General features: G+C 43.4%; 1 protein-coding gene across 1 annotated transcript in view; it reads right to left on the reverse strand.

Annotated features, from left to right (window-relative positions):
* Positions 1-26,602, reverse strand: part of LOC142803304 (neprilysin-2-like) — a 124,997-nt gene that overhangs the window by 37,207 nt on the left and 61,188 nt on the right. The window contains exons 6-7 of the mRNA XM_075888434.1: positions 21,986-22,145; positions 18,779-18,874 (exon numbers count right to left, since the gene is read on the reverse strand). Of these exons, the coding sequence (XP_075744549.1) occupies positions 18,779-18,874; positions 21,986-22,145 (256 nt within the window). The remainder of the gene's footprint in view (positions 1-18,778; positions 18,875-21,985; positions 22,146-26,602) is intronic.

A 26,602-nucleotide genomic window follows, 5' to 3' on the forward strand; every position in this document is an offset into this window, starting at 1 on the left:
CATTTCCTCACGATTCTCTTCGGAGAGGTGGGGGCAGGATTTCTGTCAAACCGTTGCGTGATACTTGCGGGGTTTGATTAAACTTTTGATTGAATAGTAGGTCACATAATCTCTCCTGAATGAGCAATTAAACGGAACACAATCATGTGGCGGACGCCTTGGGAAAGTAAGAAACATGAATTTCGTCGCGTTTTTATATTGTGCTGTGGCAAGTTTTTTACCTATCTTTATTTACCAGGGGCAATCTGTTTATGTGAAAAGGAATGCAACATTGAAGAGAAGAGTCTGTTCACAACGCACTCGCACGTAACCGTACTGTTGCGTATACCATAATGAGTTACAATATACAAACAATGCTATGAAAAAAGGAAAAAAAACAGAACATATGTTTGCCAGCCGAATATAGCCACCGAAATCACATCTAAACGATGCACTTTTTCGACCTGCACTAGATAACGCTTGACAAAAAGAAAAACCAGAGCACAAAATTGCCGAGCACGCAATTAGATTAGAAGGGCTGGCTTAAGCTAAAAGTTTAGGCGATCAAAATATTCATGTTTAACGATCACAATCAGTGACTTAACTAGTAGAGACTTGTTGCAGAGACTGCGTGAATTCGTACCACGTGAAGCTCTTTAAAGGGGCCCTCCAACACTACCAAACCACCTATTTTTCATTTGTGGTTTGCGTAGACCGATAGCTGGAGATAAAATTAGCAGAGGTCTAAGCGCCAATATCAAATAATTTTGTATGGTTATTTCCGCAATAAGTTTAATACACCACTTGCGACCGCATCACTACGTAGTGGTGCTCGCCAGGGCTTTGCGCGCGGATATGACGCCAGAAAGTTGCCACCGTATGATTGAATAAATATAACGTTAGAAGTGATGGTAGTGTAGGATCAAAACTGAGGTTACTGATTTGCTTCAATTTTCATTTCTGTGCTTTTTCATCGAACACTGAACAGATGCGGCTACAGCAACAAAGATCACTGTAACTAAAAACACGACAAAGACGCTGGCTGTCATTTCGCCACTGAACATCTATAGCTTGCGTGTGTCGGATGTCGATTCCAAAGACGGGTGTCTCTTTTTTCTCTTCTTGGTTTTGGGAGTTCAGAGCTACCTCTTTCGCCAAACGCCGAACGGACAGTTATTCGCCGAACGGGCAACTGACTGAGCAACGCGCGAAGGGTAAACAGTACTTCAGTGTCTGGGTTGTTGCACAAGTTTGTTTCTCAAAATAAGAGAAGCGAGTTTGTCGGAATGTTGTAAAACAGCAGCAGATAATATCTCGCTTCGCCACAGTAACTTCCGCTCACGTTGTGGCAAGCCACTCTTCAGGCACCACGTTTGTTACTGTGGCAACGTGGTATACATACATTGGAAGAAACGAAAAAACAAGCAACAACGAGGTGCGCGCTTCTTCTACGTTGACGTTTCCTGACAATTACATTGGGGCCTTCCGACGTCATGAGGGAATGAAATGTGGTCAAGTGACCACACGACAATTAATCTGAGGGGTGGATTTTTTTTCTGGTATTTTGAATGTTCAATTTTTGAGGCTGCATGCCGTTATCACTGCCATTTTCGCCGTATTAGTCTGTCTTTACTTCAGTATACAAAACCAATGAATAAAACATGGTGGGTTTAATAGTGTTGGAGGGCCCCTTTAACGTGCAGCCTATATGGAAGTACATGGCATTTAGAAATTTGGCCACCACAGTAAATGCAGATCTGTGGGTCTTCTATTCGGCTCCATCACGACAAAACTACTGTGGTGAGGTAGCGTATTGTGTGATGAGGCGGACATAAGGATATATTATTTATTTTTTATTTACATTTCACCTGATATGCCGTGAGGCATTACGTAGGGGAGGTACACATAATTATTTGACTACATAGTTTTCAATAGAAACAATAGATTCAACAAAAAGCAGCACTCAAATATTTTAAGAGAAGAAAAAAAACACTCGAATATTGGTAAGTGAAAACAACGTCACAGTCATGCATTTGTAAACACCCACACGCTTCGAGACAGCAAACCATTCTTAGTGGCAGTGATATTGTAGGAGTTGTTACAAGGAAGAAAAAAAAGGATTCTTTATCAGTTTCATTGACGAGATCATCCGGTAGGCGGTTCCATTCCTGTATTATTTTTACGAAAAAAGAACTACCGAAAAAATGGGTTTCACGGTATTCTAATATTTTCCGTGAATGGTCTTGACGATTAGAGACGTACGTTGGTGTGAACAGATAATCAAGAGGGTTAACGGTATTTCCATTATAATATATACAATGAAGAAATTTAAGCCTCAGTTTCTGCCTTCTTACCATCAGTGTCTCCCATTTCAATGCTCGTTTCATTTCTGTGATGCTTGCAAAAGAATTATAGTTGTTGCTAACAAATCTGGCTGCTTGGTTTTGAACTTTTTCCAATGCGCCAATTAAGTATTGCTGATGGGGATCTCAGATTACGCAAGCATACTCTAGAATAGGTCTTACATACATGAAATAAAGGGTTTGTTTCATGGTCTGTGGAGCTTGCCTAAAATTTCTGCGTATGAAGTATAGCTTCTGGCTTGCCTTGGCCACAGTTATGTCAATGTGTTTATTCTACTTGAAATTGTCGGAAAATAGACGCCCAGATACTTATAATAGAATTCATTGCTAATTATTCAATTATTTATTTTGTATGTTGTGTCTACGTTAATAATTCCGTTGGTGAATGATACACAGCAACACTTACGGACGTTTAGACTCATTTTTCATTTTTGGCAACACGTTGATACTCGGTACAGATCATGCTGCAGAATTTCAGCATCCTTGTGCGATTCAATCACTCTAAACACTACACAATCATCTGCGAATAACTTAATGGGAGAGGTAATACCATCGACTATGCTATTATATAAATCAGGAAAAGCATAGGTCGCCCCGCCGCGGTGGTCTAGTGGCTAAGGCACTCGGCTGCTGACCCTAAGGGCGCGGGTTCGAATCCCTGCTGCGGCGGCTGCATTTCCGATGGAGGCGGAAATGTCGTAGGCCCGTGTGCTCAGATTTGGGTGCACGTTAAAGAACCCCAGGTGGTCTAAATTTCCGGAGCCCTCCACTACGGCGTCTCTCATAATCATATAGTGGTTTTGGGACGTTAAACCCCACATATCAAAAGCATAGGTCCTAATACGCTCCCCTGTGGTACACCGGACGTAACAATTACAGCAGATGATTTTGATCCATTAAGCACTACGTTCTGCTGTCGATCGTTTAGATAGTTCTTTACCCAAATGATAACTTTAAGGTTTATGCTTCCAGAGAGCATTGCAAATTCTAACAGATTGTGTAGGACGGTATCGAAGGCTTTCCGGAAGTCACCGAACACTGGATCTCCTTGAGCGCCACTGTCTTTAGATTGTGCGATGTAATGCTGAAATTCGACTAGTTGAGTTACGCATGAGCGTCTATTTCTGAAACCATGCTTAGATGGAGTGAGGAAGTTGATTGACTCTAGCTGTTTAACTGTTTCACTGTATATGATGCGCTCAAATAACTTACAGCAAATTGCTGTTAGCGAGATGGCCCTGCAGTTTTCGACAAGCTTTTTATCACCTGATTTATGAACCGGGATAACGTTTGCAACTTTCTAGTCTTGTGGGTCAACTCCAGTGTTTAGTGTAATTTCATGTATAAGGCATAAATACTTTGCAATAACGCTGTGAACGTTTTTAAGAACAAATTGTGATAAACCAGCTGGTCCAACTGCTTTATTTGTATCTATCTGCTGTAACAAGCAATTAACGCCAGTAATGTCAACCTGCACGTCTTTCATGGAAGGCCACGTGACTGGAAGCGCCCCCACATCGCCAGGTGTGGTTTGAGTGAAAACTGATTGGAAATAGTTGTTAAAAGCTTCAGCTTTTTCTCCATCGGTGCACAAAGTATCACCCTCCACGGTCGGAGCAGGAATACTTATATCGTCTTTTCTAGGTTGTTTAACATACTTACAGAACTCTTTCGGGTTTCGCTTTAACCTATCACCTAATTGGGCAAAAAAGGTATCCTTCCTTGTTTTTATTGCCGATTTAAGTTTAGGTTTGCATGCCTTAGCTCTTGTTCATCAGACGTGATACTCCTATCGCGAAATTTTCTGTGCGAACCTCGTGCTTTCCTAAGCACCTTCCGAATGTCTTTATTAAACCAAGGCTTTTGTTTTGTTCTCTTCTTTAGTATTCTGTTTGGTACATGAGCTTCAACAGCGTGAAGTACCTTATCACCAAAATAAGACCACAGAACTAAAGAGCAACGACTTTCTGCCAAAAGCAAGATTGTTAGGTAATACGACTCTAATTCTGCAGAAACAGAATCATAGTCACCTTGTTCATACAGGAAAATTCGTCGGGGTATTGCATGTGCTACTTGGCAGTACTCTATCTTTAAATCTGCCACAATGGCCTTATGGTCACTTATACCAGGAATCGCCGGCAAAGTGGAAATAATATTTGGGTCATTACATAATATTAATTCCAAAATAGCATCATGTCTTGGTGGAACATTCACATATTGAGAAAAACCAAACACTCTCAAGAATTCGCCGAACAAAGTATACACTGACGACCTGTTTTGTGTACCACTGGTTATCCAGTCAAAATCTGGTAGATTGAAATCTCCACTCAGGAGTACACTGGCTTGAATTAACTGTATCATTTCAGAAAGCAGTGTCATAGGAGTATCACCACTGTCTGGTGGTCGATAAAAACAACCCAACACGACAGTATCTCCCTTCGGTAAAAAAACACGGCACCAAACTGCTTCGGCAGAATTGTGGAAAGAAACTTCCTCGCTAGTCCACTCGTTCGCTACAAGAATTAATACGCCCCCACCATGGCGATTTCTATCTTTCCTATAAGCAGTGAAGCCATGTGGGAAGACCACAGTATCAGGTATCGCACTGTCCAGCCAAGATTTTGTACCCATAATAATTTTTGCTTGAGTAGGTGCCAGAAGGGACGCAAAAACAACTTTATTATTATAACTTCGACAGTTCACAAGAAGCAACGGTATGCGCCCGCATGTGTTTGAAGTATCCATTCTCCTAGTTCTGCGGTGACTGACATCATGTCAGCCGGCTTCTTGTGATCGCGCATGTGCATGCAGTGGGACAGGTTGGTTCATTTCACTGCCCCACACGAACGTCTTTCCGTTGATATCAAGCTTATCATAGTTAAGGCGCAATCGGCCTCCCTTGCTATCTCTCTTTTCCCTGACATAATTCCAAAGCCGTTAATAGGTTAATTATAACCTATATTACACGCTTTTTGGCCGCAACATTAGAATATTACATCAATAATTTTACTCTTGTATTGGGATATTCATATCTCATGTGGAGGGCGATCAATGAGGTAATGATCACTCCCCCCAAAAAAATGAAGTTACTCTCCAACAAAGCGGTCTGTCAGACGTCCAGATTGCAAATTCATTCAATGCCCATTTTACAGATGTTGGTTCATCTTCACAACTCAATGTACCAGTCTCTCCATTTGAATTTATAGCAAATAGGTGTTGTTCTACTTTGTTCTTGGTAGCCACCGATGACCGGGAGGTCCAGGACATAGTCTCATCGCTTAAAGACGGTTGTGTGGCTGATTATGACGATGCAAAGGCGCAGCCGCTAAAGCCGTTAGTGAATATGCAAGCATACCTCTAGCTCATATCTCTAAACTAATTCTTTTAAATGGCGTGTTCCCGGATGAAATTGAACTGGCTCGAGTGACCATAATTCATTAAGGTGGACCAGCTAATGATATGAATAACTACGGACTAATATCCGTGCTATCAGTTTTCGCGAAAATCGTTGAACGTATAATAAACAAAAGACTGAGTGGCTTTTTAAACACGATAATCTTAATTACACAAGAGCAATACGGTCTCTGTAAAAATAAATCTACTGAAACAGCTTTACTTGAAATAAAAGAACAAACTCTTGACAACATTGAAAACCGAATGCTAACCCTTGGTTTATTTCTTGAGTTTAGAAAAGCTTTTGATAGCGCGCAACACACAATTCTTTTGAAAAAAATACCCCACTATGGTATTCGTGGCGTCGCTTTATCCTTAATGAACAGCTATCTAACAGCACGAACACAGTTTACTATCATCAATGGCCCTACCTCTGAAATTCAGACCATAAAGTACGGTGTACCCTAAGGTTCTCTTTTTGTTGTATATAATTGATATTGTGCTACTACAGGGCTACTCTAACATTATGTTATATGCCGATGACACTAACATGTTCTTCTCAGAAAGGCAATAGACTTCTACCGAGGTACGTCACAGCGTGACGTCACCGGTGCACGAGCAAGGAGGTGGTTGGCAAAACACACCCGCCGGTGGCTGAGTGGGGTGCAGTCGCTCGATGATTGGGGCAATTTTTTTTTCTTTTTGAAAACTTAATCTTCATCTCACAGGGGCAACATTAGCTGTGGCATGTGTCAGAGAACATCTAGGTGTGTGATAAAGTGCGTGATGAAATGTTCGCCACGCTGGCGGGCTGTTTATCTACGAGAAGTGAACACACGTGGCGGCCTGTGCGAGGAACAGCGGCATCTTCTTCGAAAATGTGCAGTGTGCGTTGAAAGGCATCGACAATATTGGTTCATCTTTACTGACGGTGAAACTGGGAATATTGTGCGCGGTGTGTGCAGTGTGAATAATGCGATGCGTCCTGTTTGCGAAAACAGTGGTATTCATTGTGGGCTGGTTTCAGTAATCGATTGTCTTTGGAACTTTAAGATCTGACATTGTAGTCAAGGTAAAAATACATTCGACGCGATAATCTGGGAGTGGGTATATCTCGGCGTATGCGCGGCGTGCAGAAAAATAAAAGTGCCTGATCTCCTGGTGATATCTACGACTACGCATGAGTAGCGTCGCCGAATCTGCATATATGCTCCACCACGGCTATAACTCGTAATATCGAATACCTGATACGTGTCAATGGAAACAGTGGGATTTTGGTTTCTTGTCTACTTTTCACTTTCACAGCTCCATCCTTATGAAGCTGTGAATGCGTTGTCGAAGTTTGTGTATCAGGCCTAAAGGAGCGATAGGTACGAAAACACGTTATAAGTATCAAATGCAGAAAGGTAACTGTGCCAGATAATGTTATATATTATTAAGATGTCAGGTTTTACATCACCTGAATATTCACCGGGTTATTGAGAAACACCGCGGCAGAACTTCCCTTTGGTTTCCACGAGGATAAGTTAAATGCAGCGTAACCCATGAAAAGAAGTATTTTTTTTATTCATCTCCGATGAGACTTTTGGGCAATGAGTGAAAATCTTATACGTGACGTCGTACACAGCAGCTCAAAACCATGCTGCGCCAATGTTGTACCTCGTTTATAACTGCATTGCACATGCTACGATGGAAATTGAGTAAGCTTACATCTATTCCATGCAAATATTTGTCAAAGTGCAAGTAATCGTGTACATTGAATTTGTTCGCTTTCAAAAAAGATCAGATCTTTTTTATGGGTGCCATTTACGTAGGTGAAGCCTGCTGCGGGCTACTCGCATCTCTTAGTACTCTAAACAAAGTTTCTCCATCTATCCAACTACGACGAGCTAATTCCCACACTATGAGCAGTGATCCTTCCGCGACCCCCTCTTTTCAAAAGCTGTGGCACTAGAACGTAGCAATGTAGAAATTTCTGTCCAAAGAATGCAGACACGCCGCTCTGCTATGCATAAAAGTTCTACCGGAGGAACTTTCTTGCCAACCAGCACCTGTTCCGAGAGAGGGTGTATTGGGCGGGGTGACCGCAGTGACGTCCCACTGTTTACAAAGAGGGAGAGGTATATTGCACAGCATTTTTGAACAAGCCAACACCCTGCTACAAAGACTAGATATGTGGCTTAATGCAAATAAACTTCAAATAAACGTAAGTAAAACAAAATACTTGCTCTTTAAATCAAAAAGAGTGAACACGGCTTGTCATCCTCAGCTAAAGTTTCAAAAAGTAAATATTCAACAGCCAAGCACGGCGATATTCCTGGGAGATATATTCCACGAGAACATGTCGTGGTCACCACATATAGATTCTTTCAAAAGTAGCCTTGCCCGCGCTGTAGGTGCATTTAAAAGGCTGCGATTTTTACTACCAACAAGCGTGAAGTACCATATCTACAACGCTCTTATACATTCCCGTTTAACGTGCTGTCTTCTAGTTTGGTCGACTACAACACAGTACAATTTAGGATCACTTTAAATGCTTGAAAACTGTGTGCTACGTGCAATAGAAAATTATGGCGTCTGATAAGCACCCAATTATATCATTCCAAAAATAAAATAATAAAGGTGGCCAAACTCTACACATGAAAACTATTTCTTTAAATTATGCGGCAATTTAAATCTGACAAACATTCCTTTTAGAGTAAGCACAGTGTGAAACTGACATGCTACAAATTCAGAAATAGTTCGGTATTTATATCACATGGCAAAACAATTTACGGAGAACAAAAACTTGCTGTTCGAATTCCTAACCTTCTCAATGACTATACACTTACCATAGATCTCCTCCAATCCGGAATTAGGAAACAAGCGTATGAAAAAACAACAATAAACTATTTTCAGAGGACTAATGGAAATAAAGGAATCCTATGGTTCTGTATGAACGGTATGTATTTTGTTGATTTTTCGTTTTCTCTCCCCACATGCGGTTTCCAAGCCCTGAGAGTTGTCCCTGGTCTTTGTGTGCATGTGTGTGTGTATGTGTGTGTGTTTGTGTGTGTAATGCGATTTTCTTTTTCTGCTCGAGAGTAGTCCGTACTTTTTTGTTGGTAAAATTGTACGTATGTTTTCTTCCCTTTTTCGCTAAGTGACTGCGTAATATTGATCAGAGGTTTAGTATTCGATTTCTATGTACCCTTTTATATTTGGGGATGTCCTGTTCTGCTGCTACTGCTGTATTGGTGGCAGGGCCCAGTTAGGCAATGTTTGCCTTCTGGATAATTTTGTAATTGTTCTTGATAAACTAATAAAGAAAAGAAAATATCAAGCGCGATGAGGTGATGTCCTGGTCGCCACACACGTTTTTACGGTGATGCCACCCTATGAGCGAGATGTGCACGAAATTACATACCGTTCGCCTCAGGTATATCACATAACAAGGCTCGCGTACTGTGCGCTTGCTCTCGCGTTTGCATGGTGTGGTGGTCGTGCTGCTTCCCTTTATTTCTCCATGTCTGCTCGTTGTGGTGAAATGCGAAGCCTGTGTGACGTCACGCTGACAGCGGCGGTGCTTCATGGCTATATAAGCGCTACCCTCTTAGAAAAAAGGCGGTAGTACATGCTAACTTTGGGGTAGTAATGGTTTGTCACATATGTTACAAACCTGGTAGTAAGCGCAGTTAGTAACGGCGAGGTTGGTAACAGTTACTACCCTTGTTGTTACTACCAGCATTTAGTAACGGTTACTACCATAGCCGTTACCACCCAAGGGTAGAAAGAAAGAGAAGCGACCATTACTACCTTGTTTATTTATTTTGACATATTATTTCTCCACTGTTATTGTTCGCCTATCAATGTCTCATTACTAGATAACTTCGGCTTATGAAGCGCGGTGTGTCATGAACGTGAATATATAGACCTAACAAGTCCATTATTTTTACACGTTTTTTTATTGAATATTTTTACGCGTACACGAAGAATGAAGTACGCATGGGGTATATATAGCGCCTACTTTGCAGGGGCATGTCTGGCACTGGGGAGGACTTGTGTTTCAGGATGAATTACAAAAAATTTGAACCTACAGCACTATATTTTACTACTTAGTTACGTATGTTTGGGGTCGCAGCACAAGACTACTAATCAGGCTTACTTATGAAAAATTGTATGTCAAATTTATTCAATATAAAAATATAACAAAGAGACAATATGGACAGTTGCCGAAACAAAGTTATGAACTTCTCCTCGGTGCATTTGAATGCTTCACACGGCTAATATATCATCGTTCACAAGGTAATGTTCATTTTTGGGGTTTGACGCGCCAAAACAATGATAATGTTTAGAGACACGGTGCAGTGGATTGATTTTGACCGTTTTCGAGGCTAATTGCGACGGTCTGGTTATTTCAATCCACCGGTCTTGTTAATATGTGCTGTTTACTAAGCTTGTTGTAATTATCTACTGCAACATGTGCACACCTACCTATGGTTCGTTAACTTGTACTTCTCCGTTTCGACAATACAAGAATCACGTTTACATAGCTCAGTTGCGTAATTTAAAACAAAATGTATTTTCTTGATCTATTGATATCCTCTGGGCCATTTTTTTCGTTTGTTGATAATACGTTGAGACGATTCCTCTGAATCGTCTCAACGAGATCACACGCTATTTCAGAATCGAGATCACACACTATTTTTGATTAAATAGTCAACAGCCGGGTAGCAAAAAGGTAGTAACGGCGCAAGAAAGGTAGTAACGGCTGCAGTTATTATCTCTTTCATTCCAGTTACTAACTGTTTACTAACGTAGGTAGTAAACAGGTCGTAAAAATTTAGTAACGGTAGCAGCTAGTAACTGTTTACTAACATAGGTAGTAAACAGGTAGCAAAAAGGTAGTAACTGTCCAAGTAGGTAGTAACCGCTGCAGTTACTACCTATTTGCTTCCAGTTGCTACCTTTTTACTCACTTTTTTTTAAGAGTATGTGAACCAGGCGCTCAGTGTTCTTTTGTACTCCGTATTCATGTAGTAATAAACCGTCTTACTGTCCTTCGTTCACAGCCACTCTGGCTCTGCTCGTCCCTCGAGGCTACAACACTCATATTCCCAGTTACTCGTTTAAGTGTGACCTAGTAGTGCGACGGTGGTCACATTTCGATGGGAGCAAAATGGTAGGGGCCGGTGTATAGTGCGATATCGAATCAGGGTGAAGAACACCGAAAGGTAAAAACTCCCGGAGCCCTCCACAACAGTGTTTTTCATTCTGATATCTTGGTTTAGGTACTTAAAACCTCAGATAATAATAATATAGGTGTTGGATTGGACTCGGAAGGTTATGGCTGTCATTCGACGTTCACGCATGCACAATATCTTCACCATCACAAGTGATCGCCACAGCAGATACGTTCATATCAACCACTATGACAGGAAAGGCAGGGAAGTCTGAGCTCCCATCGTTGCTTTACGTCGTGTGTTTCCTCAGGTACCAATTAGCATAAAATATAGCAACCGCCGATATGAAAGGCGTTCTGACACCAATTTTAAATATTTTAGGGATGTTGCTTTAAAAAAACACGGTAGCCAAGATCCCTGAAGGGAGTGCTGTGCTGCTTGGGAATGCATTGAACAGATTTTTAATGCCGCTGCCATAAAACAAGAATATCAATTTTAGTAGACAGTGGGTGACTTCGCAGCGACCTGCAAACCGAGGTCTGCCTTGCGTTCCAAGGAGACGGCCTCTCACTACATACTAGCAACCACTGCCACTGAGCTGCCAGTCAAGCATTGTTCACGTAAACGCCGATGAAATGAACTGTAATCCAGACACTGACAGCGATTTCTACCATTTAGGTAGCATGCAGGACGCAATTTTTGCAAGCCCACTGAACTGTGTGGATTCCTTAAAGTGCTAATCACGTTGGTACTGGCTTGAAGATGCTAGGTGACGAACTATAAAATCAAAATAAATTCTTTTGTAAGTTTTGTCTACCTCTTCTGTATGCATATATGTGTAGAGTGTTCAACGTGCACATCGTGGAATATATTCACATTTTGTGTTATCTCAAAATTGTTTCAGCTCTCCCTTGATGCAACGTGTTTGGCGACGGCTTAAACGTCTGCCCTGCTGCGATCGTGCTATCAGCTAACTAACACCAAAGAGCGCTCATGTGCGTGCCTCTGTTGGAGGCACGGAGGTACACATGAACGCACCCTAGTTACCGCTTTTCTATACTCAGCGACAACTTTCTGTGGCAGCACAGCCACAGCTACATGGGTGGAGCTTCTGCACATGTGTTACTACGCCAATAGTTCGCTTTCGTGCGATTAAGGTTTAGGCTTGGCAACCGCATCCAACGTGTATTTTGCGCGCCACCATGCAATATATCTTGCATTTTTGGAAAGAAAATAAATCAATGATTCATTCTTAAGATAAAAACACGAAGAGTTTTTGAAGCGTTGAGATTTGCTTCAGAAAAAAAAAACGTACGGACGAGCAGGTACTGGGCGAATAGAACAACGCAAAGCCAAGAAACCACCTCCTAAATTTCAGTGCATACTCATTTGGCATCATTGTTTTCCTTCTTTTAGAGACGTAAGAACTTTGTGGAGACGCTCACGTTATTTTTCACGGCACGTGAAGGCAACGCTGGGAAACAGAACTCTAAGAACGAATCAATCATGGCCGGGCACCTGACCTTCGTAAATTCAATTGAGTGAAACGCAATCTTTACTCGGACAAGAATGCTGTTTTTGCACGATCAACATGGTAATGCACATCAGCGTGTCTGTTACTCAGCAAAGTGTGAGGAATCACTCCCTCCGCGGATTCCGAAGCAGTGTTATGGTGCGCGATCTTTAGCGTTATCGTATCAACAATATTCGGCTGCCGGAACACCGATCGCGTATGCAACGCAATTTAGAAAAGGGATCATTTGTTTCACGTACAGTTTGCAATATCAATTTTTCTTCAATCAGCTGGTAGTTCTGAAGACTGGCAGGTCACCGGTGTCACGCTTCGATGTGAACTTGCTGCAACAGAGCGACGCTATATTTGTTTACCAGGGCAGGGAAATGGTGAAATGACCCAACAAAACCAGAAAACTAGAAACAGAAAACAACAAAAAACCTACTTGGGTGATGCTTCTTAATAATAATGCAAACAACGTTGACCATAATATTTGCATACTTCTTTATATTTCCCATTACGCTACGCAGTGTACAAAGTTATCGTTCGTGGCCCACATGCAAAAGCGTAGTAAGAAAGGGCGTGCATGGGCTTCGTAGCCTTGGATGTGCTGCCACAGAAAGTTGTCGCGGAGCGTAGTTCATGGTAGACGTGAAAAGAGCGTCGATGATTGCACTCCTCTTCACTAACAGCGTCCATTGGCCTCAGTCGTCAAAAAGGGCACGAGACGCGCTTCAGACGTGGAGAGATACGTGACGGGATTCAAAAGCCGGCCTTCTCTTGAAGATGACCTTGCTGCTACGTAACACCAGCAGCCCGTGGCAATTATCTGTCACTCTCAGCCAGCCCTACAAGCGCTGCTCTAACCAGGTCAAGCAGGCATCACCGTAACGTTACCACAAGCCAGACTGACCTCCTTCGGAAATGCTGGAGTGCACCTGTCCCTCCAGTGGCTTTCTGTGGACGTTGGAACACCTGGCAACGAGGTGGTTGACGCGGCCGCTAACGCAGCACACGACTGCACACCGCCGTCACTAAGGCGGTGACTTGATAGGATTTCTCCCGGCCAGCGGACGTTCATACCACTTTCAAGAACGGATTCTGCAAGGCGACTACAATCACTTGGTTGTCGTATAACTCTCCTACAACGGAATACGCCGGGCTCCTCCAACGTGCGCCCGTATTCAATCGACTAAAACTTACAACTTCGTTTGCCATCCAGGAACCCACGAAGCGCTGATACTTTGCTGTGCCGCGTGAGGTCGAGCATGGCATTTACGAATGCGTATTCTTGTATCCTTGGAATGGTGAGCAGTTTGGCATGCAACCTTTGTGCTTGCGAAGAGAGCACAAATGTTGAGCTAATTCTATGCATCTGCCAAGCATACCAGTCTGAACAACGTATTATGGAAGCCAAGCTCCATCAGCTGGATTCCCGACCTCTTACAGAAAAAATCCTGGTATCTTGGCCCACGGTTTAACATACTTTCAAAGCCACGAAAGCCCTCTTGTACTCTTAAGGTCCACCGGACTTCACAAGCACTCGTGAAGGAACAGCTTGAGACCGGGCTGTATAGTCTCTACCTGACTAATTATCAATCTCTTTTTTACTCCTCTCCTTTTCTATCTCTTTCCTTCCTAATATTCCTCTTTTTTCCACCAAGTGTAGGATAGCCAGCCGAGCTAAACTTGGTTAACCTCCCTGCTTTTGCTCCATATTTCTTTCTCTCTCTCCCGACAACGTACCAGGTTGTCTAAACTTTCTTGGCCCTCCACAACTGTGCTTCTTATCATCATATGATGGTTTTGGGAAACAGCAATAATTATTTTAATTCCCTGCAACCACAGCGGCTGCTCATACGAACGTCCCACTCTTACACGCTGGTGGAAAGCGGCAAGCAGCAAGGCTCCGCCTCCCTTTTCAACGTAGGACAGCCCGAACAGATGCGAGTGGTGGTCGCTGGTTCGCCTGCGTACAGCAACCCTTGGCCTGTGGCATGCATGTATTCCATGGGTCGCTGTTCATCGCCTGTGTGCCGAAAATGTGGTGGTGCCGGAATGCTGGGGCATAATATCTGCTTTTTCCTGTCCAGGCCACAGAACGTTTTGTTGTGGTAAACCGTTATCACCTGCTTGCTATGGCTGCGGGATGGACAGAAAACATCTTTTTTTCCTGCGTGCTCGAAGATAAAAGGCTTGCGAGTCTTGCTCAAGTGCTGTCCTTCTGCGGACCATGCCACATTTTACGCTTCCTGATACCGACTCCACACACAAGACTCTCTGATTGATTGATGAATGATTGATATGTAGGGTTGATGTTCTAAAACCGCCATATTATTTTGAGAAACACCGTAGTGGAGGGCTCCAGAAATTTTAAACACCTGGGCTTCTTTAACGTGCCCCCAAATCTGAAGACACGGGCCTACAGCATGTCCGCCACCATCGGAAATGCCGTCACCGCAGCCGCGATTTGATTCCGCGACCTTCGGGTCAGCAGCCGAGTACTTTGGCCACTACACCATCACGGCGGACCTCACAAGACTCTCTCTTGCCATGAGTTTCACTATTGGTGACATCTGCGGGGGAGGGGAAGGGTTGGTCAAGAAAATGCAGCACTTATTAGTTCACGTAGTGGATGTCGATCCAGGGAATGACGTGCTAAGGCTTCTGTGGCTCACGCAGAATCGCTAGAGTTCCTTGAGTACGTGAAATGCTGCGCTATTGATGGTCAAATGCAATTGTCCCGTGAAACAATGCACAGGAGCCTCGTCCTGGTTAGGGCCAGGATACGACGTGGGAGCAGCTGCAGAAGGTTAGGCTACACAGCAGCAAAGCTTCTGTGGCGGATGCAACTGCGACAGCAATTAGGGCAGCTGATGCAGCAGGACCTTGAAGGAGTGGCAGTAATCTTCGTTGTGGAAGGCATACTATTCAGTGAGCCAAGCATGGAGACAAGAATAATTCGAATGGACTGTCGTCAGATTTGCGAGTTCAAAATTTTATTGTCGACGTGACAATGACGTCAATATGGCTAGTTCAACTATAGTATATATTATGCCTACTTCAAGTATAAAAGTTTATATATAACTGATAAAGTTTTACTCGAAAAAGGAGCATTCATAGCAAGTTGTTCTTATTGGCGTACGTTTGGTTTGTGTGCTTTGCATTTGATGTTTGTTTAGGTCAATAAAGCAGTTTTGTTTCAATGGAGCTGTTACACCTCTGTTTCTATCTAAACGGAAGTAGCGACGACACTCACGAAAGCTTAAAGAGACGAGGTGCGCCCTGTAGCCACCATGAATTTTAGGTGAAACTTATGTACATTTTACTTTATAGGAAAAAAAGCTATAGTAAATATTTCAATATCATTGTGATCATAAGCCATTCTTCCCATTTGTCATAGAGGTTTAGAGCTCAAATTTAATTGCTCATTTTTGTTTTTCTTTCTAATTTAGCTACTTATATTTCACTTGGTCATAGGTATTAGATATGTTGAGAAAGAGTTTTTCATCACATAACAATATTTATGCTTCAGTAAGTTCTTTATCGTGTTCTGTGAATAATGGGCGAAGTGTACGTTTGGACGTAAGAGCATTTTATATATAAAAATGTGCAGTATTTCAAAAGTACAACGAGATAACAACAGATTGACGGCCTCAAATAGGAATCAACAAAATACTCATTCATCACCAATACATTTATCTTTTTTGTGTTAAAGTCTTTTCTGGTGAAATTCCTTGGTCGCCTGTTGTGTGGCGCTGTGAGCAAAGTACTTTCGATGCAGGTCACGAGCGGGTAGGCCCTGGACGGTGCAGTGCACGGCGAAGATTTAAGGGAGTTCAACACAATCCTGTGGGCTATACTGCCATCATTAAAAATGAGCACAGTGCCAAGCTTGCACATTTTTTTAAGTGTTCGACTAAGAACTTCTTCTGTGTGTGCTCCCACACAACCGTAGAACGACTCGTTAGAGTATCGGGTTTCCCATGGAGCCATTTAGCAAGTAATTCTGGATGAGCTAGTTGCTGAAAGTTTGACTCTACAGCCTCAATGGAAGATTCTGGATGGTGTTCTTTATGATTGTGTAGTTCATCATTCAACTAGGCTTTGTTGAAATTCCACCAAGTCCCGGTGTCCCTCGGGGAAATATGGTGTGTAGGATTGGCATCCTGGATCTATTGCTTTCAATGGTCAAACAATAACAGATCTTATGCTTGCCAACAAAACACCACTAAGACTCTCGCGCTCAGATATAAAATTTTCTGTCGTAAAACTTCTTGCCCCTACTGCTTGTCTGGCCCATTTTTAACTGTTTTATTCTCGTCTCCACCAAGGATTTAGTGACGTATTTTGGTCACGGAAATTACGGAGGAATAATACACACAACGCGAAGAAAAAAGTTCCATCCCCGGGCGTCCAACTTCTGATCTCTGCGTCTGCGACAACACATGCCGGGTACGTTATCTACTGCGTCATTGTCACATAGTCCGTAGGCTATAAAAATACATCCTTCATGTCTAACGCTGTCATCTTGCAGAGTCCTTCATAAAGTGCAGTAATGCATGACTTGACATTTGCTATTAGATTGTTCAACGCGTTGTTTGTAAGGTTACGTCGCATTCGACGCGTTTTCAATCAAGTACGTCCTATTTACTCAATGCCTTAAACCACCATTCACCAGATTCGGCAATCTTGAGCTGACAAGCGCAATCCGCAGATGAGGCGTTCATGATCTCGTCTGCTACAATCCGCTACGCTAAGATGAATGCTGTTCCCCCTTCCTTTGGCGGGAGCGCGCCCGCAGAATGAGGGTATTACGTGTGCGTATGAATGGCGCTACATACACGGCAACGTAGTGACATTGGTTCTCTACGTAAACGACTATGCTCTGACGTTGCCAACAGTGGCACGCGACATGGCGAAAAATTTTTAACGTGACCTGTGTAGTTCTTGTATTTGGTGCTTGAAGAGAATAATAAATCTCTAGATAAATAATGAGACGCAATAAGTGACTCTGAGCGTTTTTTTTTTCATTTTCGCCTTTGAATTGCAAACAGATTCAGGGCTAAAGTGACGGCGTTTCGCATTCAATCGTGTACCTGCGGTCTGCGCATCGAAAAGACGACAGCCGAACAACGCTCCTACGCGTTCGCGCAACTAGTGGGCTCATGTATTTTACCGCACTTAAGCCATCGTTCCCAAACCATTCCGACGAAACCGGCAGTATACCTCAAAACAACGTGGTCAACAACAACAACAAAAAAAAAACGCTGCTAGCGTGCACGAGGGTTGGGCTTGTTCGGGCACGTTATGCGCACGTGACTTCTTGGTGAGATGCCGGAGAGGGTAAGAAAGAAATTTGGCTTGAGAAGGCTGCGCGGTTTGGCCAAGGTTCCAAGCTCACCTCCTCTCATTCTCGTTTCACACCTCTTCAAAAACGCAGTTTTCTCAGCTGCTAATGAGCCGATTCAAAACATTTTCGCGGCAAAATGTTCCTCATCGGACACCAAACGACTTCCATGGTTTAACCAAAATTTTGTATGGGGCCTGGTGAGTGGCCCTTTAGGAGACCCACACGTGCCGACATTACCCCAACCGTCGGCGCCGCGCGTAGCATCCATCTTTACCAACAGTATTACTACGACGCTCACCGTACTCGCCTGGCTTTAAATGTGCGCTCCCCACACACGATGCTCACCCAGCGAATAAACGTGGTCGGTAAAAGCCACGACATGACGCGTGTTGCTTGTCTCTAAATTCCGTTAGTGGAGTTTATTAATTCCACCAAACTGCGTGTAGGTAACCTTAGCCCAAGTTGCGCGCCCCATTCTCTGGTTCTGAGCTAACCGTGAACTACCTACCGTATATGCATCTATGACCATAATGGTTTGCCTAATCATTGAATATAGACGTTGGTCATTGGTATGAAGCTGTATAACTAAGCGTCAACTTTGATGCATGCACATTAAGTGCTGCTATAGCTGTTAAACCTTAATACACGCTGCGCATGTTCTCTTATACCGATGCAAGTAAGCATAAAGCTACTTTTGTAAGAGCACATTTTACTCACATGTTTTTATGACTTAGGGATCAGCCATGTATTTTTTTTTTAATTTTCCTGACAGGATAGTATTTAAACACAGAAATCACACCTGACATAGAATTTAACATCTTATTCTGCTGGATGCCCTGTCAGTGAATCTCATCTCTCCTAAAGATGCCTGTTATACACAACATAAGATAATAATCTACGTTGAAACGAAAAGACGAGCGTGGTAAATATTCCGCGCTTGCTTTCGAAACGGCTTTCCGAAAAAAAAAAATGTGTTCTGAAAGAAGAGTGAACTGACTGCAATCTTTGCACCTACTTCCAATGGCGTATGGAGACGTCTGTTGGCCCAGATCTTCAATGCGAATGAACTGCTTCTGAGTCACATTGACGGTGGCTTCCTGTATCTCTCCTACTACAGAAAAAAGAAAAGGAGGATTAGTGATGTCATTGAGAGTACAAAAAAAATTTTGCGCGTCAAAACTAGGATATCATTTTGAGGCACGCCTTAGTGAAGAGCTCAAAAAATTTAAGCCACCTGGAGTAATTTATTGTGCATGTAAGTGGAAGAACATGAGCCTCAAGAATATCACTATTTTCCAAATGACACTGCCTGGTTGAAAAGCACTGCTTTCCCATAACGAGCTGCGTATTGTAAGGAATGCAAAACAGAAGGGGAGCAAATGAAACATTGATATCAGTGCTACCAGTTTTCACGTCGCATTTCACTCCTCTTTAAGTGAAGTGGAATTTGCATCTACGTGTGTAGCATGTATACACCTTCTACATTACTTAAATCACAGTATCCGCCGCATATGCTTGCCTAGAAGCATAATTTCCTGGCAGAATTTTCGAGTTCGGAAATAGCAAAATATCTATTTTTCAATGGTGTATGTGACCAGTAGCGGAGCTGAGCTATTCGAAGTACTATCGGTACTGTCAACAACTAAGTGACTATAAAACTATCGCTGGCAAGTATGAACAATAGATAGTGATATTGAGAGCAAACTCAATTACCACTACGGATGGCATAAAAGAACCACGTGAATTCATGATGATGAAATAACTTTATTGAATATCCGGCGATTGGAAAGCCCGGGCCTGGGGCAGCCTAGATGGTCGCTTGAAGCTGTTTCTCCCGCGCTGCCTGCAGTGTCCACTGGACAGCCCAAAGTTGGTTCATTGAAGCATAAAGTTTGTTCCTGGAGTTCATGAAATATGTTGGAGGAGGAAGGCAGGACTATAGGGCGAGGTTGTTGATATTTTTGTGTTTCCGCGTCATATTACTGGACTGAGAGATAATGAGGGAAACGTGTTTTATTGTAATCGAAGGCTCTTATATGATGTGAAACTGCACGGCTTCATATTGATGTTCAATATTACGGTTCCGGAAGGAAAACATGAATACTTATGGTTGTTATTTGTACAGATTCACTGAGCGCTGTTGAATATAATTTTTTGTTGGTATATGCATTTGCTTTCATTGACGAAACGATTTATGTAGCGCGATATTGCTCATGAATCAATCGTATCAGATATTGCTTAAAGTAGGCTAATGCAGATGTTCTCACTTCATTGACCACCAACAACTGCATTATAATGTACATATGATTGTAGAAGTAACGATAGTGTTTTACCGACAATTCTTCTTATTTACCTATGAATTGTTCACTTATATTAGTAGAATCGATGCTATTTCACTAGATAGATTGATTCGAAGAAACAATCGATGTGATCGATAATCAATTTAACAATAATTTTGACACAAATATCACGCGTCATGTCATGATCGCGCAATCTCACATAACTAACATCAGATGCCATATATGGAAAGGCGAGGATCAATTACACAAGTGAAGATATTTCGTTGCACTCGCTATTTAGCTGAGATGTCTCGATGCACATGACAGACCATACGATGTTTATTTATTGCATGTGCAGCATATGCTTGCATACCATCAACAACCATTGCCTTAATCGAAACCTGTGTGCCTAAATTTCGGTGTAGGGTAAATAAGTCTATGTGGTCTAATTTTCGTAGCCTCCCACTATTTCGCGTCTGAGATACCGTGGAACACCATCATTCATTATTACAACTGGTGGCCTAGCCACCAGCTCGCAATGGGTAAAGATGCCTTGTGTCAGCAAAGCGTTTTTTTAGCAGTGGCATTAGCTGGCTAAATACTGCTTAATGATGACTAGTGGGTGCTAATTCAAGATAGGCATTTGAAGAGAGCTACTAATGCTATCTCACAGCTAGGTGTAATGGCCCAGCACAAGGCATGCTATGCGCTAGGTCATTTCACCCAACCGTGAGGTAGTTCCTTCGAACGCTAACGTATGCTGGTTGTTCTCACCTATCAGCTGATGTCGGCTGCCGAATTCCGGCTATCTAAATATATTGCTTGGACGTGTTGGTCCGACATGACGCGCGAAAACTGGTACATGAAGTACAGTGCAAAAAATGGTACATGAAGTGTTGTATCTGCTATGTCATACCAACACGCAAAATCATCGACTTTACCTGCTAATATTTCTAGCGCAATCAGCCCTTTCATTGTTTCTCAGTTCAACCATGCGTCATTATCACCTAGTACGTCAATAATCTTTGCAATGTACGCAAATTCTCTTCTCACGTCGGGCCCAAAGAAATTCCTACACAACTGTGTTTTTTTTTCTGCTCTTTTTTATGTTGCATCTTCTGCGCTAATTCCATGTACCGCTGTAGCATAACATTGCCCATTAGTAAGTAGGGTAGCCTATAGTAGTCGAATATTGTGCGTCATGACTTTGTTATTGTTCAGCACGTCGTTCGCTGTCCAGCAGTTGTTATGTTGATCAACACTGTTGCGTTATCCAGCACTTGCTAACGTTCATTGTCATAATAGGACTGGCCAGAGCTTGTCCATAGCCAGACGTGGTTGATGTTCGACATAATTGCGTCATTATTGACCGAAATCACAGTGAAATGGTGAATCCACTTGCAGTGACAATGTTCTACCTTTTACAACTATTGTAGCTCTTCCACACATGTATGCGCAAGCGAACACTATTATTGCGTTTGAATGTTTGTGCTGGCAATACGTGTGGCTTTAACTGACATCTCACGCTTCAGAGTTTCGGTGATTTGACCGGAAAGCTGATGTAAGGTTCGTAGCTACGCCATATGCATAAAGGCATGTGCTTGCGCTGTAGCAGTTGACTGCAAAACAAAAAGCAAATAACAACCTCGTCTTCGCTGCTTCATTTGCATAATTTTTTCTGCCATAGCGCATGGGAGCTGCGAAAATATTTTTCTCGAGATATTCTCCGTCCTCCTAGGATTATCTTACACCACAATATAAATCCATAATTTATTGAAGCAAATTTCAGGAATTGCACAAAAAAGGAAGCGACTAAAATATTTTCAACTCAAAACATTGACGAATCAACCCATTCGAAATGTGAAGTCTTCCTCGCAGTCGCAAGCTTGCTTATTTCAAACCTGTGCTCTGCCAAAGATAAACAACGAAATTAGCCAACTTACGTTGTACCTCGTAGTCGTAAATTTTCTGAGCGTATTGATGGGATTCTTCAACCTGTAATCCATACATTTGGAGAAGATAGGCGTAGTCTTTCAGTTTCGTCTGTTCACCTACAGAGAGGCTATGGCGCACCCAGTATTCTTGTTCGCTGCTGTATTTCATCTGTGAATAAACAGAAGAAGAAGAATATTTGTCATGCATACATCATACCCTGTGACGACGAAGAAGGGAACACCACTGTTAAATTTTGCGGTAACGTCTAACAAGAAGTGACAATGATGATAAAACAAATTTTTGGGTGCGAGGAAAACAAGAACTACCTTTTTAACAAGTTTGTGGTCAGATAACCAAATCAGGCTCAAAACTTACACGCAGTTCTCAACAGCGTCTATATTTGGGTCTAGACAACCATGCCACAGGCGTGGCATTGAAAAAATCTTACACTGCACCCGACGCATTGTAGAAATATAAAACGGAATGAATAGTGCGAACCTGCTAGTAGGAGCAGATATAGTGTGAGCTCTGTATTTCTACTTCATACGCTCCTTATGGGCCTTCTTTTTGTTGTCGACTTGTTGTGGTGGTGGGCAGCCTACGGAGGTGCCATGCTCTGCACTTTGTGTCTCATTCTCCATCACGTCGAGGTTGGCGCAATAGCTGCACCATCATTGAAGACCGGTATGCATGCCCGGCATTTTAGGTTGGACCTGACCTGGTTTTTGTTTTTTACATTAACCAAGCAGCCAAAGCTATTTCTTGGCAGAGTTTAAAAATATGCCGACACTTATGTAACACCATGACCAAAGGCACGATTCAAAGATTGCAGGAAGTGCCAGTATTATTGCTTTTATGGTTTATTCGGTATTTACTTAATATCAATTATCAGCGTTTGAAGATGGAAAGTGGGACAAAAGGTAGCACTTATATGCTGTGTATCTGAGAAAAACATAGTGTTGGCAGCTTCGGCCATCATATTCTCTAAAATATACTAATTTAAATCACTAGGACGTTATTTCACGCAGCATTTGCAGTAGAATGATCATGTCCGCAATAAATTAGTTAAATCATAGAGAGTGGTTCGTATACTTTCGAGATATAAATTTATTTTACCTCTAAAGGGAAAGCTTTCTATATACCACGCTTTATTCCCTCACATTTTAACTACTGGACTTTATTGATGGTGACGACTAAACTTGATTTACGAAAAATTTCATCTCTTCATACAAAAATCTTCCATCTAATATGTCACTATTCTAGAATACATACAACAGGTCACTTCTTTGGCAAGCATGAAATCACCAATATTTACTACCTATGCAATTACAGTCTTTGACACCACTATAACATAAAAACATTTATCTGCTATCACAGTTATCACCTCCATGAAACTTTATCAATGAAAATACCCACACGCCGGGGCGTATTCAGAAACTTATTTTAGGGTGGGGGCGGCACCACCTTGGGTTTAGGAGGGGCGCTCCCTAAAAAAGTCAGTTTTTACCCTTTGTTTCATGACGAAAAAAAATTCAGAGAATGGGGAGCGGGGGGGAGGGGCGTCTTGGCTACGCCTTTGTCCACACAGTCATCCGCCACCTTGGATGCTTCCTCTTACAAAAACTATGGACACAAAGTTTGCTTATACGCTACCTTTACAAAAAAAAGTAAACAGGTTATATTTATCACGTGTCAACAAAGAAGGTATCACCCTTTCTCAACTTCGCCAATACCTTATTAACTCTATTGACAATTAGGACCATATTTTTAGTGTTCGTAGCTAACAATTAGGAAAAACACAAGGGATAAAAATGCAATTACCGCTCTATGTAAATAACATGTTGAGCGTATCTGTGGTACTTATTGCGACTTTTGATTTACATTTCTATATTTGTTTATTACACTGTGTGTGTGAGGGGGGGGGCGTTGTTTTTGTTTTTCTCAGCAATACCCAGTGAAACTGAATGCTCTAGAGTCTCTAATTTTGTTAGTGTTATGTACTTTTCTCAGCTGTCGTGGTCTGTCCTGCTTTATGCCACCCCTACCTTTATGTCATCCCTGCCTTATGTGTGTAGGGGGGGGGGGTGTAGGACCGTAGTTAGAATTGGTTGCACGACAGTTACTTTGCTTTTATTTACTTTGAGTTGTAAGCTTGGAGAGGCATGTCAGCCGTTGGCAGGCAGCATTCGTTTAATAGCACTCGGTCAAAGCGTGTCCGACCGGATTTGCCGTGAACGCACAGGCAGCACGGCGCCCGCATGGTACCCTGTGTAGTTCAGCAGCGCCGGAGACCGCCGAGCGTTTCGAGTTGCTGTCAACTCGGCAAAAAGAAACCGACCCCCACGTGTGTAAAAAAGGGGGGGTGTGATTAGAAGCATCATTGTGATAACCCTCTAATTGCCTCACGGCACTTTCAGCCGGTGTATCAATGGGCCTCTTCAGAGACCCGTCGCAGCGCGGTGACTCCTCACATCGGTGGAGCTAAGGCTCCGCCGCATGCTGTGGTCACGCGCGTCGTTTCGAGGCAGCGCCTGTCGCGGAAACAAGGAGGTAGGTGACAACCTTTCGTTCTAGTTCGGCTTAGCTCTGCTAGATCTCGGAAGCGGGTGGGATGGCGACACGTGAAAGCATGCTGTGTAGCAGCAGTCGGGTGCCCGGTCGACGAATTGGTGCGTATTGTGACTATGGCATGTCTGCGACTGCTCCCGCATTATTTGTTGCAAATGAGCTCGTAAGTTGAACCACGGGTGGTCAGTGAGTAGTTCCTCTTACAGCGCACAGGAAAAAGGTGGATTATTGCCCCGTCGTCAAGAAGTTGACGGGTTACAGGGAAGCTGTTTTATGGCTGCCAAAGTCCAGTATACGTGTACCTCTAAGTCTAGATAATTGGGCGCCGCGAAGCTTGCCGATGGCTCTATGACTTTTTCTAGTTTTGTGGAATTTTCATTTTGGCTGTGTTGTGTGCGGAGAGGGCATGAGCCCCCACGTGCACGAAGGTGGCATCCTTGTGACGCGGTTTCTGGTCGACCAAGTGTACTGTCCCATCAGTGTACAAGCAGGCGACAATTCGCCGAGAGTTGCGTAAGGGCGCAGAAACGACGGAATAAAAAGTGGTCCCGGAGCTCTGCCAAGCGTTCTGAACCGGCCTTCAGGTGTTAGGCAACATCGATCGGCTCTGCTGTTCAACGTGGGGTCACGCTACAGAACCTGGTTCATTTTTAAAGTGTTTTCTTTTTTTTGTATTGTTGATGATCATATTTATGTAACTTTTGTACAGTCTGTAAATGCAAGTTTTTCTCATACTAAAACTTCTCTAGCGTTCCTGCTTCATATTCAGGCGACCAGAAAGTCAATCGCCGCTATTTGCATAGCGGTGGTATACGTTTCTTCCCCCACTTTGCAATACCACTTCGAGTGGTGCGTGGGGGACCGCTAGGTGGCGTCGAGGAGCGCGGACGTGAAAACGTCGGCTCCCGCTTTTCTAAATGTTTTCGGTCGTTTCTATGCTTCAAGATCACTTGGCTTTGTGCTTATTCGAACAAGCAAGCTCTGCGGTTTCAGTGGAGACGCCATTTTTGGTGGTGAGTGAACTCTTAGACATATTTTTGGACTTTAAAGTTGCGACGCGGCGAGCGTCCCCGCTAACCCTAACCACACCTAGGGTTAGCGAGGAGTACGGCCGTTACACGTAGCCAAGGGCTCGGCCAGACGCGGCAGTTACTGGATCAACCTCCGTACGTCGCAGCCGACAACCAGGCACTGAAAATGCCTTCCACCGTAACCGTGGAGGGAATGGAAGTAAGCGCGGAGATCTTCGACGGACCAGGATGGGCCACCGCCATGGGACGCCGAAGACAGACGACTCCGCCGAACGAGGAGCTGGCCGCTGGGACGGTCGAGCACAGGAACCAGCCGAAGCACCCCAGGGGCTTTAAAAAAGTCAATCGGCACTACACCGTGTGGTATCCGCTTCCAGGCTACCCCGCCTACCCAAAGACCAGATCAGGGTAATTAAGAAACCCAGAGGTGGATTGGACGTAGCCCGAGTCGACCTCGTTCTGCTGGCGAGAGCCGTCATCATGGCCGCCCAGATCACCGACGAACAAGCACGGGAGGACACGATCTGCCCCAACAATATGCAAAACATCATTGTTATTTCTACGCCGTACCAAAATAATGCCACATCATACGTGAACGTCCAGAAACTGCACACAAACCAAGGCTTGTTCGAAGTTGCCGCATACGTGGCCGCACCCGATAATACATGCAAGGGCGTCATCAAGAACGTTGACCTCTCCCTTGACGACGCAACGCTCAAACGCCTGATTGTGCACGACCGAAATCCCACTGCCATCGAGGCAAGACGCATTAAAAAGACCAAAGTCGTCGCAATCCTCTTTGACGGGTTGCGCGTTCCGAGCACAGCGATATGCGGAACCGCCATGGTTCCCTGCTCGCTCTACAAGCGACAAGTAGATGTTTGCAGAACGTGCGGAGGGGTCGGCCATCGCGCCGATGTTTGCCGGCACACAAACGCAACCAGCAAGAAATGTCACAACTGCGGTGAAACGCTACAAGGAGACGGCGTGCATCACTGCGAGCTGAAATGCAAGCTTTGCGATGGC

Source organism: Rhipicephalus microplus, chromosome 3, assembly GCF_043290135.1.
Source record: "Rhipicephalus microplus isolate Deutch F79 chromosome 3, USDA_Rmic, whole genome shotgun sequence".
NCBI classification, from domain to species: Eukaryota; Metazoa; Arthropoda; class Arachnida; order Ixodida; family Ixodidae; genus Rhipicephalus; species Rhipicephalus microplus.